Genomic DNA, 19373 nt, shown 5'->3' on the forward strand with positions numbered 1-19373 from the left:
ACCCTACCTGGCCAGCCCCCATTCAATCCAGGCCTCCCTCCCAGAGGTGTCGTCACTTGGATCAGTGTCTTCTGACCCCAAAAGAATAGCCATGATGTACGTATAGGATGCAGCCAAATTTGGGGTGTGCCCAGGAGTTAGGAACGCCAGCAGAATTTGGGGGCAGGAACATTTAGTTCGACCTCTGATTCTCTCTTCCTCCTTATCAGCCCTACCAAATTTTTTTCTTCATAAATGCTTCCGTCTTCATGCTTACAAACTAGACTCCGCGGGGGCATTTATATTAGCAGCGATGCTTCCCATTTGTTTAGGAAGAAATTGCATCTACTGGTTTCTGCTGGGCCTCTCCGTAAACCCTCAAGGCATCCTTGCTCTCATTTAAACAATGGTGGGGCAGGGGGAGGTCAGGCACTCTGCAAAGTCAACAGCAGGCAGGGGACAAGACCGTGTAGCCCCTGGGCTAAAGTGGCTTGTGACCACCCTGGCCGCTCTACGTTTGAGGGCCTCCCCTCTCAATCTCACCTTCAACCTCCCTGGCCAGGGCTTCTCCTTGCCAGTCCCTGAAATCCATCACCGCTGTCTCCTGCCTGATGCCCCCATCCACCTTCCTCTCTGCTGGTAGCAGGGGATGGTGTGTCTGCTCTGCCAGCCTCTAGGCTCAGTCTCCTGTCTGCATGGTTCCCTGCAGCTGCCTGGAGGTGGGAGTGGCACGTCTGCTCAGCCAACCCCTCTGGCTCCCAATCACTTCTTGCCTTGGTCCCACGACTTTCCAACCTAATCCCCACAAGGCCGTAAGATACATCCAGATGGTCACCCATTCCCCAACATCCTGGGGGTTCCAGCCCCACACATGCCCACGGCTCCCTCCTCCTCCAGTGCCTTCCCCCAGGCCCCACATGCCCTCAGGCTCAACTCTCTCCTAGTGTGCTTTTCTTGGGACGCCTGCTCGTTTGTGTGACAGTCCTCCCCAGTCCTCCCCAGTCCTCCCCAGAGCATGAGGTTCTCAGAACCCCACCCAGCATACAGTGGGCACTTAATAAATGCTTCCCTAGCTGGCACCTTCTCAACCCTGCATGCCAGAGAATTTTTCCAGAGCTTCCTGAGTTTCCCACAGACCTTCCCACCCCCAGATGCTCCCAACCTTGAAAAAGAGGCTGCTGCAAGAAATGAGTTAGAGAAAAGATGTTCAAAGTGGCAGACTTCAGAGTGGATGCAGTGGTTTGGAGAAGAGTGGACCAGAGTTCAAAGCCCAGCTCTGCTTTTGCCTGATTGTGACCTTGAGGCAGTGACATGATCTCTCAGGGACTCATTTTTCCAGCTGTAAAAGGGGCTATTAGGAACACAGACCTCCCAGAAGATGCAGTGGGCCAAGGCATTAGAAGTGCCCTCATGCAGTAGGCGCTCGGCTTCTGTGTTGTGAATCATTGCCACTGTGGCCCCTAGCAAGAGCCTGGCATGTAGTAGGTGCTCAGTAAACATTCATTGACGAATGAGTGAATGATCATTTGATGGGATCCCTTTCCCCCACCCCCATTTTGCCAGGGGGACGCATTCTCTGGCCTCTCACCCAGTTGGACCAGACTTATCAGCCCTAAGAGGGGCACAGGGGGTCCCCAGCCCCTCACCTGACACCTATCAGAGTGGGGGCTATTTTGTTTTCCTGGTGCCCGCGAGGTTTTAAATTCCGAGAACTCGGAATATAAATCAGCAATCAAGGGCAGGAGGAAGTGATCGGATGTGGCTCTGGTTTTCGGGACTTGCCGGTGAGATAATTAGGCGTTTGATTGGCATCCTCTCTCAAGGACAGCCACCTCCAGGTCCTGCCTGCACAGGAGCAGGCTTGTTTTCCTGCCTGATGCTTGTGGCGGGGGACTGATGGGGGTGATGGGTGGAGTTAGGAACCCAGAGTTAGCCAGTCTTTCATCTGTTCATTTGTTCATTCATTCATTCAAAGTATTGAGCACCTAATATGTGCCAAGCATCAGGACACAGCAGTGACCCAAACAAAATCCTTGTCCTTGTGGAGCTGACATTGGAGTGGGTGGGAGGCAGGCAGCGGAAACAGGCAATAAACAAATGGAGAAGTGACTACATAAATGTGTCAACGACAAGGGCTTGGGAGAAAAATAAGCAGAGGGCAGCTGAGGTAGAGAGGAGGTGCTTACTGTTTTAAATAGGACAGCAGGACAGGCTTCTGGGAGAAGGTGGTGTAAGAGCCGAGCCTCCGAGCAGGTGAGGAAAGGGAGCAGCCAGTGCAAAGGCTCCAAAGCGGAAACGTGCTTAATGTGTTCAAGAATCAGTAAGGGCTGGGCGCCGTGGTTCACACCTATAATCCCAGCACTTTGGGATCCAAGGTGGGTGGATCACTTGAGGTCAGAAGTTGGAGACCAGCCTGGCCAATGTGGTGAAACCCCATCTCTACTAAAAATATAAAAATTAGCTGGGCATGGCGGCACATGCCTGTAATCCTAGCTACTCAGGAGGCTGAGGCAGGAGAATCACTTGAACCCAGGAAGCGGAGGTTGAAGTGAGCCAAGATCGTCCTACTGCACTCCGGCCTGGGTGACAGAATGAGACTCTGTCTCCAAAAAAAAAAAAAAAGAAAAAAGAATCAGTAAGGGCCAGGTGTGGTAGTGCACTCCTGTAATCCCTGCACTTCAGGAGGCTGAGCCAGGAAAATCACTTGAGCCCAGGAGTTCAAGACCAGCCTGGGCAACTTAGTGAGACCTTGTGCCTACAAAAAAAAAAGAAAAAAAATTAGTTGCATGTGGTGGTGCACACCAATAGTCCTAGCTACGCAGAAGGCTGAGGTGGGAGGATCGCTTGAACCCAGAAGGTTGAGGCTGCAGTGAGCTGTGATTGTGCCACTGTACTACAGCCTGGGTGACAAAGCAAGACCCTCTATCAAAAAAAAAAAGAAAAAAGGAAGGACCCCATGTGCCTGGAGCAGAGTGGGCCAAGGGTGTGGAAGGAAGTGAAACCTAACACGAATCATATGGGACCTTGACTCAAACTCAAATGGGAGCCATGGAAGGGTTTTGAGCAGAGGAGGAACAGGATATGAGTTAGGTTTAACAGGATCCCTGTGGCCGCCAAGTGGGGAAGGGGACGTAGGAGGGTGAAAGTGGCAGTAGAGAGCCCAGTGAGGAGGCTCCTGTGGTCACCCAGGCAGGCGATGACAGTGGCCTGGCCTAGGGTGGCCACAGTAGAGAGGAGGAGAAATTGTTAGATCAGGCTGACAAGATTTGCCAATTTACATCAGCCTGATACCTAGGGCAGACAAAGCGGCTGCTGCCTCCCAACTCCCAGGGCCTCAGGGCTGGTGGCAGCCCCAGCCCAAGTGCTAGCCTTGGCCCAGAGCATCCAGCCCTTCCCAGGCACCTCCCGTAGCCTGGAACCCCTGCAGTCCACCAGCCTGTTGTCCTGCCGGTCCCCAGAGAGAGGTGATGCCCTGACTGCGTTTTACAGCAGTGAGAGTCCTAGATGCATAGAGGCACAGGTCTGCCCAAGCTCACAGAGCTGACAAGCAAGAAGGTCGGGATCTGAACCCAGTCTGCCTGCCAAATACTGGCTCTTGGCGTGCCTCAAACTAAAAACCAACCACTGCCTGGGCTTTCTGGAAGCCTGAGCTACGGAACTGCCAGGTGGGCCTGATGTCCCACAGTTGTAATTGCCTGTGTGCTCCCCATGTAACCACATGCTCCATGTGGGCAGGACCTGGGTCTGTCTTGTCCCTGGTAACACCGTAGGCACATAAAAAGTAGTTATTGAGTGGACAGATGGACGGGTGGATGGACAGACAGATAGACTAGGCCTGGTCATGCTCCTGGTCTTCAGGCCACGGCAGACCTTGTAGAGACAGTTTAGGGAAAGGTTGCCCTCCAGGGAAACAACCCAGAGGAAAATCAGAAAGTTACAGGTTCGAGTCCCCATGATGACACTTCCTTGCCATGTGATGTGGAGCGAGTGGCTTTGTTTCTCTGCAGGTACCGTGCATCCGATGACACCTGCATCCTAAGACCCTTCATTGGCTCCCTCAACAGATGTTTCTAGAGAATCCGCTGCACTCCAAATGCAGTGAATGGGAGAGAGAGCTGAACTTTTGTAGTGCTGGGCATTGTGGACCTAGTTGATAGCCAGCCCTCTGTGGGGCAGTTGTTAGCCTGCTGTTCTCACAGCACTGGGAGTTTTCTAAGAAGTTGTTGGCAGTCTCTTGGCTCACACCTGGGCCTGAGGTTTGGCTCTTTGATCCGAATGTGAACTGTCCATCACCCTAGCCCAGCTGATAGAACGCGGGGAAGCCAGCTTGGCTGGGAACTTTGTTTCTCGTAGGCACCACCCCTTGCCCTGGCCTCGGATAATTGGCCCAATACATCTTGGCATCTGAATTTACATACAGCGCAGGGAGTGATGGATGGCTCTGGTAACCCGGGCTGTCTCCCAGCCGCGGCTCAGTTATCCATCTCGGCGGGCTGCAGAGCCATCCGTCTTGTCTTGTCTCCTCACTCATGGCAGACCGGCAGGTGCCCTCCGTCCTGGGTCATCCCCCAGCCCCCTCCCAGAGCTAGCCCTCTGAGGCCCCTCTGAAAGCGACACTCCCAACCTACCCCACAGCAGATAGAACAAGTCCCTTTGCTCTGAACATCCCCTGAAGCCCTCCTCAGTGTTTGCCAGCAACTCTGATAGCAAAATCCTGAAGACCTCCGTGGGCCCAAGATGCAGAATGGGACATTTGCTCCCACAAAGTTGTCCCTCCATCCCCCTGCCACAAGGGGCTTCTCATACTTATTCCACTAATAGTCACTCCACAAATGTTTATTGAATGCCCACTGTGCACCAGGCGTTGAACTAGAACCCCTAGGTAGCTGTGAACAAGAGCTGTATCACCCAGTCATGCACACAGCCCCCACCCTTGAGGGACTGCATGCCATTGGTGGTTGTCAACACTCTGAAGACCCTAGACATCAAGCCAAGCACTTGACCTGCTTACAATCTGGTTCTCAAGGGGTCCTGACAATAACCCTATGGGCACGAATTCTTATCCCCATTTTATAGACACAGAAACGGAGGCTGAGCCACCTGTCCAAGGTCACAATGCTAGCAAGGCATCAAAGCCAGCATTTGAACCCAAGTCAGGGGTCTCTGAACCGTGTCACTGTTTCCCAGACAGACTGAGCTCTTTAGGGGTCTCTGGCCTTGACATATAGCATTCGCTCATTCATTCAACCAATAAACATTTCTAGAATGCCTGCTGTGTATCAGGAACTGTTCTAGGCACTGAAGATATCTTGTTCTCATGGAGCTTTCATTTTAGTAAAGAAGTAAAATACACAGTGTATTTGGTAGTCATATGTGTTAAGGAGAAGAAAACTCAAGACAAGAACAGGAAGACCAGGCCAAGTGTGTAGTTGGTGCACACCTGTAATCCAAGCAGTTTGGGAGGCCGAGGCAGAAGGATTGCTTGAGCCCAGCAGTTTGAGGCCAGCCTGAGCAACATAACAAGGCCCTGTCTTTACAAAAAATAAATTAGCTGGGTGTGGTGGTTTGCACCCGTGGCCCCAGCTACTTGGGAGGCTGAGAAGGGAACATCGCTTGGGCATGGGAGGTTGAAGTTGCAATGAACCAGGATTGTGCTGCTGCACGCCAGGCTGGACTACAAAGCAAAACCCTATCTCAGAAAAAAAAAAAGTAAGGGCTTTTGCAGCATTCCCATTTTCTCTGCCTGGGTTGCTTGGCTTCTTTATCTGACAAATTCTTCATCCTTCCAGACCAGGTCAGATGCTCCTATCTTGGCAACTCTTTTTTTCCAATCACAGTAAGTCACCTTGCTCTCTGTGTTCCTGTCATACTGTTTTTGTACTTCTCACAGTGTATGTTGGCACATAGCATTAGAATGGCTCTCTCTGTCTACCACACTGTACTGTGAACTCCTCAAGGACAGGGACTGCATTGGTTGGTTTCTATATACCAGTACCTAGCACTGTGCCTGACACAGAATTGGACCAGTGATTGGTTGGAATGGATGATTGAATGGAGTTAGATAACAGATGGATGACTGCTTGAGTGATTGGGTACATGGATTCTGGACAAGATCAGTTGGATGAATAGATGAATGGATGATCCTTTTCTAGATGATGAACTGTTGGATAAATGGATGGTTGGGTGAGTGGGTAGATGTATGATTAGATGAATGGATTAAGGGATGGTTGGTTGGATGGGTAGATGTATGACTGGATGAAAATGGATGGTTGGGTAGATAGATGTATGATTGGATGAATGCATAAATGGATGGTGGTTGGATGGGTAGATGTATGACCGGATGAATGGATGAATGGATAAATGGATGGTTGGTTGGGTAGATAGATGTATGATTGGATGAATGGATAAATGGATGGTGGTTTGGTAGTTGGATGGATATTGCATAAAGGGCTTCCAGCCTGGTTAGCACTTCAGTGGCTACTGGCAGCCCCTGCCCAAGTTGGGACCACACTATGATTTAATTAGAAGAGGTAGATTAAAGCTCTGCCTCTTCTTTGCCTGATCAGTTTCCATACCCACCCAAAGGCAATACAAAAGACGTGTTAGGGTTTCACTCTTCTCCAAGCCTGCACTAAAGATAATGTCTCTGCATGATGGCCTTTGTCACCTTTCGCCAAAATTACTTACACCCAAGCTTGTCTGTTTTCGTTTCTGAGCTCTTGGAGGATTCAGGCTATATCTGGCTTATCATTGCCATCCCCTTTATCAAATGCCTAGCACATCAGAGACCATGAATGCGTTGATGGATGAGTGGATGGGTAGATGAGTGGGTGGATAGATGGGGTCCAACGTCTTCGGTTGCATCTCCCTATAGTAAGGTGAAAGCAGAGCTCCTGTTTGGATTTGGGGGATCAGTGACTGTATTGGAAGTCATAATCACTGCTCATCTTGGCTTCTGAAGCCTGGCCTGGAATCTTGACCATCACTTCACATACATATCCTTACAAGAGATAATGTACATAAAGTGCTTAGTGCACTCAATAAATATTAGTATATAGGTAATAATAGACACTCAAGAAATGTTGACTATGAGCTATTGTTTCCTATAAGGAACTTCTGTGTAAAGTTTCATTTGAAGAAAAAGTTCTAGGGCTTAAAAAAATCTGGTGGCAAATATCAGAAAGAGTTAACAGGGGCTCAAAGCAGACACCTAACTTGAGGGGTGTCTGGGAAGCCTTTATGGAAGAGGAGACATTTAAGCTGAGACACAAAGAGATGAGTAAGATCAACCACAAAGACAGAATGAGCTCATCCGAGCTGAGGGAAAGGAGACTGTGGAACCATGGAGTCAGAAGATTCTGGTGCATTTGGGTTTCTGCACGGAATTTGGTCTGGCTGGGAAGGAAACAAGGAGAGGGGGAAGTGGGAGGGACCCAGGGACACCCAGGAGTGAGGAGATTGTCCTAGGCCAGGTTTTAAGCCAGGAGGGACATACTGATAAAGAGATTGTTTCTCTTCATGGGATCTCTTTAAAGCCTAGTAACAGCTGAGGTCCTCAATTCCTTAAACCCAGCTCGCAACACTCACTTTTTAGGAGGTTTCTTCTCGGAGTTGGCCCTAGGGGGATATGTCTGAGTGTGAGGTGTCCTTGGAGCTGAGAAGAATATGGGCACAGGTAGGCAGGATCTCAGGTTGTATCTTAACATGTGTTCCCCTCATAGGAATGCAAATTCTAGCCCAAGGCTTTTTATATAGCTGACACTTTGGGATCAGGTGTGAAATTTCTTTAAAAACTAAGTGTTCTTGTAAGATTCCCAATCCTCCTGGTTGGGGAAACCCGGACAAATTGAGAATGCTAGGGAAGCATTCTCCTTCCCTAGCCAAGACCCACCCTCCCCTCTGAGAAAATCCAACCTCTTAACCATGTGTGATGTGGTTGGGTAACCAAAACTATCTGTGCCTCCGTTTTCTCATCTTTAAATGGGAGACTCAGATATGATTCATGTTTACTGAAGTGTGGGACACATCCCACTGATGGGACATGAAATTGTAAGCATTCAGTAGAGCCAGGGTTAGGAGGGATTGACTTGGGTTCTGAAGAACAGTTCTCCCTTATCTCTTCTACCCTTCTTCATTCCAACAAGCAGAAAGTCTCTGTAGGGGACTGCATTACCTTTAACACCTCTCCAGCACTTGCTAACCTTTTATAACAAACACAGGCAGCAATGATTTGTTTTTGGTTATACTTCTGTTTTAATGGCTACCATCTGATTATGGTACACAATTCTCTAGTGACAAGAAAGTGTCCTTTTCAAATGCACTTATTTAGGTTTTTAAAAAGGGAAGGAGTCATTAGGTAAAAGTCAGGAATAGAAAAAATGTGTCTATGATGTCAAGGTCCAAATCATGGTTACTTTTAAGGGGTACTGACAAGGAGAGAGTACTAGGGAGTTTTCAGAGGCCCTAGGAACGTGAATGCTCTACATCTTGAACTGGGTAGTGGTTACTCAGGTGTAAACCATTCACTAAGCTTTCGCTTGAGCTCAGGAGTTCGAGACCAACCTGGGCAACATGGCGAGACCCCCATCTCTACAAAAAAAATAAAAACTAGCCAGGCATGGTAGCACATGCCTGTAGTCCCAGCTACCCAGGATGCTGTGGGAGGGTCACCTGAGCCTGGGAGGTCAAGGCTGCGGTGAGCTGTGATCATGCCACTGCAGTCCAGCCTGGGAGACAAAGCAAGACCCTATCTAAAAAAAAAAAAAAAAAAAAATTTAATTCACTGAGCTTAACATTGAACTATGGAACTTAAAGTGATCCATATCTCAAAAAGAGAACCATAGGAGTCCCTTTGAAGAAAAATATTAAATAATCATATTTTAGATGCTATATCAATATGGCAAAATTCACACAGAGGGACATGAGTGGTCAAAGCTTGGACAGCAGTGACCTGAGCAACCTTGAGGATTCCTTCTAGCTCATATGTTCTGAGTGCCTTGGAGGACTAAGTCCCAAGACTGTTCAGCACACCAGTGGCAAACCCTCTCAGAGACAGGGGCTCTCGCTGGGCAGTGGGCACTTCCAGGGGGTGCTGCAGATCCCATCAGAAGAGCCCCTTCCTCCAAGTCCCCGGCTGCTTCTGCAGCGCCCGGTACGGGGTGCAGCTCAGCCCCGGCCTCCTTTCTCTCTGCATATTGGCCCGAGCCTCAGCTGCATCTATCATCTGCTTCAGGCTCATTAAAATTATTTCTTTTTAGTTGCAAATGGGCTGTTTATGATGATCATTATTTGAATGGTCTGCGCCGGGCTCCGGGCTGTCTGTCTGCTGCTGATGGCCGGTTAATCAGATGAGTCTCCTCCCTGCCTGGGCCTGGCCCAAAGTCTGGGGCTGTGTTAATCATGGCTCCCCCAGGGCTGGGGGGGTTGGTGGGGCCAGCAGGGGCTGGGTAGGAGATCCTGACTTCTGTTGGATTACCAAAGCTGTGTGTGTGGTGGTTCAGACATGCTTTCTAAAACGCAGCTTTAGACCAGTGCTGGTTTATGTTTGTGATAGAATTTTTTTCCATTCCTTCAAAATAGATATAATGCCATGAGCTTTTTAATTTTAGCTGCGTGTATTATGAAAGACCCGTGCCGATGCTGTCATTGGCCCTCTTGCTTTGCTGATATTCAAATATCCTTTCTTTTAGGGTGGGAGGGAGTGGTTTTTAATGTCTTTGCTTGATACAGTAACATTTGGCAATACTCTACCAGTCTTCCTTTCTTTTTAAAGCAGAATTTTTACTGAGCTGTGAAATCCAGAATTCTTGAAATCATTGATCTGGTGAGGTGTTTTCTTAGCTCTCAGTTTATCTAAGCATAAGATTAATATCAGCCAAGGCCAGGCATGGTGGCTCACACCTGTAATCCCAACACTTTGGGAGGCCACAGCAGGTGGATTGCTTGAGCCCAGTTTGAGACCAGCCTGGCAACATGGTGAAACCCTGTCTCTACCCCAAAAACATGCAAAAATTAGCTGGGCATGGTGGCACATGCCTATAGTCACAGCTACTAGGGAGGCTGAGGTGGAAAGGTCATTTGAGCCTGGGAGGTCAAGGCTGCAATGAGCTGTGATTGCACTACTGCACTCCAGTCTAGGTGACAAGAGTGAGACCCTGTCTCAAAAAAAAAAAAAAAGACAACATTTATTGAACACTTGAAGCTTTACACATCCATATCATTTAAAACAAGTGCCCTGAACACCCCCCAGCTGATGGAGAAGCGGAGCAGAAGCCCACTGAAGAGAAGGGCATTAAAAATTTGCCTTTATAATCCACCAAGGAGATAATCCACACCTCGGTTATTAGAATTGACTGTAATATATTTCCAAGCCCCTGCTTGAATCACCATACAGACACATTAATGTGTTTGTTCCATGAGATGATGTATGTTAGGAACTTAGGCATAGTGCCTGGTACATGTAAGCTTTCCATAAATGGTAGTTATGACTATTTACTATTATTATTATTGGTGTTAGTGTGTTTACCAGTGAACTGTGGCAAGAATTCAGGGTTGAAGGACAAGCATAGATTTAGGCAAAATTGAGAAGAACGTGGATGTCAGTGACTTCGTCTGCTCGAGGAAAGATACCAAGGGCTGGGCTTGTGGTGGGGTCAGAGTGAGGGTCCTGGTGATGTCCCCCTGCCTTCCCTGGCTTGGTTCTTTCTGCAGTGTGGACACAGCAGACATCCTGTCTGTCAGATTTGCACCCACCAGCAGCCTGAGAGGTGCAGGTGGAGGGAGTCAGGCATAATTGTCTGTGATAACACATCAGGTGGTTAGACTTATCCTGCTCTGCGATTTCCTTTCAGAACCTGGGCTGGATGTTTTTAATGAGGAGTCAAAGTCCACCCCCACCAGGTACATTGGTTGCTGTGTTATGGGAAGGTACCAGTGTCCCTGCAATAAGAACATAGTGTCAGACACGGCCAGGTGCGGTGGCTCATGCCGGTAATCCCAGCACTTTGAGAGGCCGAGGTGCGTGGATCACGAGGTCAGGAGATCGAGACCATCCTAGCTAACATGGTGAAACCCCATCTCTACTAAAAATACAAAAAATTAGCTGGGCATGGTGGCAGGTGCTTGTAGTCCCAGCTACTCGGGAGGCTGAGGCAGGAGAATGGCGTGAACCTGGGAGGTGGAGCTTGCAGTGAGCCTAAATCTCGCCACTGCACTCCAGCCTGGGCAACAGAGTGAGACTCCGTCTCGGAAAAAAAAAAAAAAAGAACATAGTGTCAGACACACAATAATCCAAGATGGAGAGCTGTAAACCCATGTTCCAGTTCTGTTTGTCCTGCAGCAATGTAAAAATCACATCTTTGTCTTCAAGAGAGAAGAGAAAAACTAAAAAGAGCTGAGAGTACACTGCTGCAACTCAAATTGACCATGGCACTCTAGTTTTTTTCTGTCCTGCCAAGTGAGATTCTGTCTACATGGCCGTGCCAACCAGTTGGGTTTTGTCTACCTTTGTATATTGCTACAAACACTGATCTCTCCTGTCACTGGATATTTTGGTTGTGATCAGTTGTAGTTTCTTTATTAGAAACTGTGATTAGTTTTAAGTGATGATAAACCAGAATTCCCCCTTTTTGCTCATAACACCTTGTTCCTCACCTGGCTTAATCCTGGTATAAACCGGGCTTTTAAACTGGAAGCCCCCATGTACCTTCAAGTGGGAGTACCCTGTGCTTTGGCAAGAATTGCTTTCAGCACCTTGGAGAGCACCTGTTTCCGCTCCTCCCGCCCCCAACATAGAGACAGGGTCTCTGTGTCACCCAGGCTGGAGTGCAGTGGCACCATCGCAGCTCACTACAGCCTTGACCTCCTGAGCTCAAGCAGTCCTCCCATCTCAGCTTCCCAAGTAGCTGGGACTGTAGGTGCAGTGCCACCACGACAAGCTTGTTGTTCTATTTTTTTGTAGAGAGGAGGCCACTATGTTGCCCAGGCTGGTCTCGAACTCTTGGCCTCCCAAAGTGCTGAGATGACAGGCATGAGCCACCGCACCTGGCCCTCACCTCTATTTCAAAGCTACTTTGGTGCCTCCACCTTCTCCCTTCTAGTCTCATAATTTTCTAAAGAAGTTAGACATTTCTCCAGAAATAGAAGTTCCTTGTTGGATTTCTACAAAGAAATCCATAGGCCAGGGACACTCTTCCCAGCTTGGGGTGCCAGGTTTATGGTGCTCTGGTGAGCTGCTATTGAGCAGATTTAGTGACTCTGAGACATGATATAAGACAATTACCATGCATTTTGTCTCTTAGAGGGAAAAGGATTTGCAGTGGGTTAATAGTACTTTTATTTCATTATCTAATGGCAAAAGTGTTTCATTGTGTGTGCAAGATGAATGTGTATTAGTGATGACAAATGGGGTCTTTCAACACGGTGCTGGGCCTCATCATACATATGTTAGATTAAAGAGTTCACCCTAGAAATACACTCCCGCATCTGCGTGTGTGTTTTTAATAAATCTGATTGCAGAAATTTATTGCATCACCGGATTTAGGAAATTATGGGGCTTGATTGCTGCAAATATAATCGGGTGATATATACAGAAATGCTCCTCGAGTTATGGTCCAGAAAAAAAGCCCATCTCGGGATGGTGCAAGGAAGCAGCCGACCACATAAACAGAGCATTTCTTGAATTATGCAAATGAAATCCATGACAACTCATGGTGAATTGTACTCCCCTTGTGAAACTGCCACCATTAAAGTGAAGAAAGCTTCAAGAGGGGTGATCAAATATACATGCACAACCAGCAGACATTGTCTGTGATGTGTGTGAACCGGAGCATCCCCCCTTCCATCCCTCTCTCTCTTTCCCTCTCTGGTACATCCTATAAAAACCTGGTCCGATACCTTCCTTGCATATAAGCCAACAAAGCGCCTTCCAATCCATTTCTTCTGAATCCAGGAGTCTTCAATGAAATATTTCTTAGACTTGAAGTGAACCTTAAATGATTTACTGCGAGATACACAAAAGGTCAGCTTACTTCTTATTGGCACCTTCATTTTTCCAAAATCTACTGAAATTAAAAAGCCATCTATATCTTAAAAGGCGTATTTATGAACCTTTAAGTGTAAGTAAGTCATAGTTGGAGCCGTTCCCACCTCTGATATATGAAAGCTGTCGACAGCACTTTCTTCCACTATAATATGCCCATACAATATGCCGCACTTTACTATTTTGACATGGTTTGGAGATGTTTTCTACAGTTACTGACAAGCTTATGCCATCACTCCTTTGGAAATTTAAGAGGTGGGGCAGGGGGTGGGGGAAGAGATGAAAAAAGAAAAAAAACCAACTCCACCCAACTTTATAGAGGATTATTGATCTGGCCTGACTTCCAATGAGCAAAAAAAGCTGTCCTGGATTTTTTTTCAGTTGCATCCCAGTTTTGTAAATTATTTATTTGTGCCAGGAGTCAATATCCTGTCTTTTCTCAGCTTTGTAAGTTAAGAAAACTTGTTCAGAATGCTGTTTTGTACAATGGTTAAAAAGGAATAAAGAAAAAAAATCTTTTTCTTTTCTCTCTCTCCTTTTTTTTTTTTTTTTTTTTTTTTTTTTTTATTGTTCCAGAAGGAGCTTAATTCCGTCGCTTCTGAGCTGTCTGCACGGCAGGAGGAGAGTGAACATTCTCATAAACATTTAATTGAACTCCGCCGGGAATTTAAGAAAAATGTACCTGAGGTATGGTATATTTGCTGTTATAGAATTAACTCAGTAGGAATGCAGATTTCTCTCCATTCAAACTATATTTTGAAAACTGTAGATGTAAGTGACTAACAAGAAAAGAAGCTAATTAGCCACAAAGAAAAATGACAGCCCCCAACCTTTCGGGGTTTCTTGGCCTAGCAGTGCTTAGCAGTGCCGACTGAAGCGGGGGCGGGGCGTTTCTCCATCAACGTCATTGTTTTTCGAGGGTGCTGTGAAACGTCCATTTTCCCCCCACATTCATATCCAAGTCAAATGCCTGGCCTTGCTGGCAAAGACAGTGTGCCTTAGAGTTCTTGATTTTATTTTGCTTTCCCGTTGGCGTCTGGAAGAAGGCAGCCGTCGACTCTCTAACACCCTCTCGGGGCCTGCTGGCGCTCATCATCTCTGAAACTCGGCCTCTCACCCCCTGTACGTGCACCTTATTCTTCCCCTTCACCGCCTCCCTTGCAGTCCCAGCAACCAGCTATGCCTTTTCTAGCAGCCATTGCAGGGAGCTTGGTAGGGGACAGAGAATGACTAGCCCCCAGCAATGTAAGAGTCCCCCAAGGAACGGACTAGAACAGACAAGTTTCTATTCTTTACCAGCCCTGGATGTGTGAATTCTTTTCCCTCCTCTCACAGGCCCCCCTATTGCTTCTCAAATTACAAAACAAATGATGAGAATAAATACAAATAGGGAAAATAAAGCCCTCTGACTCTATATGAAAAGGATGTGGCACATCAGGGCTGTGACAGGGAACAGACATCAGGGATCTCTGCGGCCGGATCTCCCCAAAGCCAACTGTGTTTCCTTCTGGTCAGCAGAAGGTTAACATCTGTCCTTACCTGCTCAGGTGTGCTGCAGGAAGGTGGGGCAGAGTTTGGCGTTCAGATGGGAGACTTGGATTCCACCAGTTACACTCTGCCAGTCTGATACCGGGATTGGTGGGGGATCCTGTTGCCATCTCGCTGTTCAGGGAGGGGAACATGGGAAGACAGGGAAGAGGCAAACCCAGCTAGGGATCAGGCCATATGAGCACAGAGGGGAGAAGCCTCAGGTCCACCTCAGCCTCTTAGCTGCAAAATCCTTCTCACATAAGTCATAAATGTCTTTGGTTCTTCAAGGCAAGAGAACGGACTAGGATCTAGCTAGAATTTGTCCATGGAGCAAGTCTGGAAGGAAGAGAGTGTCTATGTGGAGAAGGGGCATGAATCTCAGGTCTAAAAGCCTCTCCCATGTTGTGGCTTCAGAAAAGTCAAGCCAGGCCTTTGGTTTGACTCCAAGAGCCAAGAAGGCACCAGTGATGCTGAGAACCCTTCCTTCGCCTTTTAGAACAGAGCTCAGCTTGGTCTAGAAACTAGTTTTTCTCCCCAGAATGAGGTTACCTTTGACTCTCTTTTGACTCCAGGAAGCAGAGCTGAATCCGCCCCACATCTTCACAGCTGCACATGCCCTCTCTCTAGTCAGCTTAGACCCTCTGTCTCATCCTCCTTCTCCTAGCCCAACTGACTTTCTTCTGAGGCCATGTGGGAGCCCCCAGGTGATGAGGGAAATCCAGGCCATGTTTTAAGCCTCTGAGTTCAGCTTATATAATTTTAATACTGCATAATTATGCAATTATGTAATTAGGAGGAATAAGTTTCCATTCCTATTATAGTTGTGCCTCTGAAAATTCTCCTTTTTGGAGCCAGTCTCTCCTGATGGAGAAAGTCACGCCGAGGCTTTATTTAAGAGCTCCTCTGGCTGGTGCCCAGCTCACCTCCTGCTCGCGCCTGTGCTGGGCGTCCCCCAGCCGTGAAGCAGACGAGGCGGCGTGCTTCTAGAAATGGGCGGTATTAGCACGAAGTCCCACCAAGCCTGTCCCTCGCAGAGTGCTCAGATACTTGAGTGTGGGCCTGTGAAAAGGTCCTGTTTGGGGAGTCCAGTGACCTGGGTTCAAATTCTAGCTGCACCATTCACTTGCTGTGTGACCTTGAGCAGGCCAGCCCCTCTTGGGGCCTCAGTTTCCCCTTCTGTAAACTCAAGGAACTGGAGAGCTGGGTTTTCTGAGAGGTCCCATCCAGAACTAATGTTTCCTGAACATGGACCAGAGGTCTCCCGCCATCACATTTTTATTTAGTCTGTAAAGTCTTTTGAACTTTATGGTGAGTTGCCAATATTTAGCATCTCAGATGATTTCACCTAAAAATTGGATTTCCGGTGTCTTTTGAGAATATTTGGTAGCTTGTGCAACCCGGAGGTTCCGTGCTCATGCTACCATCATCAGCTAGAGCAGAGCACGTCACTCCATTGGTGGGGCTTGCATTGTCCCAGCCTCCCTTGTAGTTGCTTCCTGCCTGGCCTGGTGGGCATTTGAGTTCACCACCTGTGACCCAGATTCTCAGAAGTTTCCTTCTCCATGGCTCAGCCTTGCACCCATGGCCCCTTATGGGCAAGTCTACTAGGCCTGTGTCTCCTCTGAAAGTCCCCGACATACATCAGTCTATCAATCAGTGGCTCAGGAAAGCCCCAGGGATCCAGAATCAGGGGCGGAAGCAACACATTATTATTTGCATAATGAAGGGGTTTATTCTTTACCTGCCCATAAGTCTTCTTCAGCCCATCTCTTCCTTTCCTGTGCTGTCTGGGGCACCCCCTCCCCACACTGTCTAGTCCCTCAGTGCCTCCCATGGGGATTACTGGTAGCTGTGGCTGATTGTGATGGGGGAGTCACACCAGCAGATCTCACAGGAAACTGGAGGATTAGGTTTGGAGTCTCAGGACACGTGGTTCTTAAGGCTTCCCTCTTACGTGCCAGGGAGAAGAATACGTAGGAGTTTGCCAGGCTAGCCCAAGTTGCTGGGATCCTCAGGTCATTCATGAAAGCCGGGAAATTAGGGTCTGGAAATAGGAGGCTCAAGGTGACTGGGACAAACTTCTCCTCTGAAGACAGCCCACTTCCATAGAGTTCCTCAAACATCTGCACAGCTCAAATGGGGTAGAGACCCAGCCTAGACTGCAGAAACTGCACATTCCGGTGAGGAAGGAGAGCCAAGTACACAAGTGGCATTGCTAAAATGCAAAAGGCAGTCTTCACTGGAGAGGTGGCTACAGGGTAGGGTCACGGAAACCTGAAAGAGGCTGCCCCGGGCAACACCTTGAAGGGCAGAAGGTTTTTAAGGAAGGACTTCCATGTAGTGCTAAGCATGGAGAATTCAGGTTACCTCTCCAGCCCCCACCCCACCCCAAAGTGTGACCTGGGATGGACTACCTGTCTCACAAGACATTTTGCATAAAAGACCATTCTGTGATCAAACCCATTTGAGAAATGCCACTTCCTTTGTCTTCTGGAAATTCCCTGCATGCATTATGAAAGACTCCAGAAAGTCCTGCAGGAAAGAAACCCCTTGGACTTGACATTTCCCAGTCTGGTGTGGCTTGGTACCCCTATTTGTGTGTGTCCCTTGTGAAATCCAATGGAGTTCAGGCCCCACGGGACATGCTTGGGAAATGCTGAGCCAGGGACAGCAGCGAGCTACAAGCAGGGGCCATGGGGGCGTCCCACCTGGCACTGTAGTGAACTCTTTGCTGATCTCTTTTTCAGGAAATCAGAGAGATGGTGGCTCCTGTATTAAAAAGCTTCCAAGCCGAGGTAAGACCCAGGGCCCACAACATGTCAGAAAAGTGCCCCCCATGCCTCCCCCTCCTGTCCCACCTAGAGTTGCCCAAGGGGGCCAGCAGCCTCCAGAAGCTTTGGAGAAGCTTCCCTGTCCCCATTGCAAACTCTGTGCCCTTCCCTCTGGTGTCCCATCCCAATGGTGTAGTGATAAGAATTGGTTCTCTGTTCAGTTTGACAGAATTCAAGTCTGATTCCAAGAAATCTCCCTCTCCCTAGACTTTGCCCAACCTTACACTGGCTCTGCTACATGTAAGATCTGTGACCTTGGGGCATACACAGTGGCTCACACCTGTAATCCCATGCTTTGGGAGGCTGAAGTGGGAGGATCACTTGAGGCCAGAAGTTCAAGACCAGCCTAGGCAGCATAACAAGAACCCTATCTCTACAAAAAAATTAAAAATTAGCTAGTCATGGTGGCACGTGCCTGTAGTCCCAGCTACTCTGGAGGCTGAGGTGGGAGGACTGCTTAAACCCGTCACATTGAGGCTGCAGTGAGCCATGATCCTACCACTGCACACCAACGTGGGTGACAGAGTGAGACCCCGTCTCTAAAACAATAAAAAATAAAATTTAAGAAAAATCTATGACCTTGAACAAACCTACCTCACCTTCCAGGCTTGGTTTCCTATCTTTAAAATCAGATATTGGTACGAGATGACCTTTGCCCTCTCTTGGCATTCTGCTCTCCTTTGATTCTCTGAGGCAGCCTTGCAGATAAGTCCACACCGTTACCAGCCCAACCAGAAATTCTTTGCACCAGCCCACTGTTTGAGTATAAAAGTGACATTGTCCGCATTCTTTCCTGCCAACCCGCTGAGCCCTAGTTCCTTTGCTGTCCTCAGTAAATAATTTATCTTGCTTTATGGAAGCCCTGTGATCAGGGTGAACTGCCCCCATTTCTCCTCTTTGCTTGCCTTCGTAACCAAGAGTCTGATAATGTCCATTTGGCTGGCTGGCACAGGAGGCAGGCCAAGAAAAGACTGGAATCATGCGGGTCCAGGGATTTCTAAAGTGTTCCATCTTGAGGGGGCTCTTCTCAGGCTTTTCTGGACTCAGGCAGGACCCCAGAAGGATTGGCCACACTTGGAGCTCACCAGAGGGGATGCATTTTAAGTCTGTCATCCACCAAGCGCCACATTACTTTAAATATGTCTCTTTGGAACCACATAAGCACATAAGGCAATATTAAAGTAAACAATAACTGGATTTACACAAATGTCGCTGATTTCCATATTTTTCATCCTTTCATTTTATTACCGAGTTGACTGATGTGCTTATTTATTTAGAGGGCCATCCGGTATTGATTCATTTGGTTGCGAGGTGCCTGGGCTGGGAAGAAAACAACCAGAAAGACCAATAATGTTAGGAATGGGGGTTTTCATGACTTTGTGTTACAAAAAAAAAATAGAGGTTCCCATCTACCAACTCCTAGTCCCAAGAGAGCCGCTCAGCACACAAGCTACCTATAGCAACTGATCCCTCTGCCCAATCTAAAGACAGGCATTGAGCTGTTTGTAGAGAGCATCACTTTCTCAACTGTTTCCTTGCTTGAGTTGGTGTGAACAGAGCTTCCGTTGGCCTCTTAGAACCTCAGTTTTCCCTATCTGTTAAATGGGAGTATAAAGACACTGGCAAGTCTTTTCATGTTGTTTTAAGGATTAACTGAGATCTAATGCAGGGAAAGGGTTTAATATAATGTCTGACACACGAAGAGCTGTTAGCAGGTGAAGAGCACAGATGCTGGAGTCAGCCTGGGTTGGCATCCCACCTCTCCCACTTACTAGCTGTGTGATTTGAGGTGAGCTACTTAACCTTTCTGTGCCTCCATTTCCTCATCTGTAAAATGAGATACTAATTATACATATTTCAGGCCAGGCAGTGGCTCACCCCTGTAATCCCAGCACTTTGGGAGGCCGAGGAGGGTAGATCACTTCAGATCAGGAGTTTGAGACCAGCCTGGCCAACATAGTGGAACCCCAACTCTACTAAAAATACAAAAATTA

General features: G+C 47.9%; 1 protein-coding gene across 19 annotated transcripts in view; it reads left to right on the top strand.

Annotated features, from left to right (window-relative positions):
* CUX2 (cut like homeobox 2) overlaps positions 1-19373 on the top strand; it is a 322161-nt gene that overhangs the window by 168967 nt on the left and 133821 nt on the right. For 13 of the 19 annotated variants that reach the window (XM_045365941.3, XM_045365944.3, XM_065524820.1 and 10 more), the window contains exons 2-3: positions 13595-13705; positions 17296-17343. In XM_045365941.3, the coding sequence (XP_045221876.2) occupies positions 13595-13705; positions 17296-17343 (159 nt within the window). The remainder of the gene's footprint in view (positions 1-13594; positions 13706-17295; positions 17344-19373) is intronic. The other 6 variants (XM_045365942.3, XM_065524818.2, XM_045365937.2 and 3 more) reach the window with 3 other exon arrangements.

Source organism: Macaca fascicularis, chromosome 11 (assembly GCF_037993035.2).
Source record: "Macaca fascicularis isolate 582-1 chromosome 11, T2T-MFA8v1.1".
In the NCBI taxonomy this organism is placed as follows: Eukaryota; Metazoa; Chordata; class Mammalia; order Primates; family Cercopithecidae; genus Macaca; species Macaca fascicularis.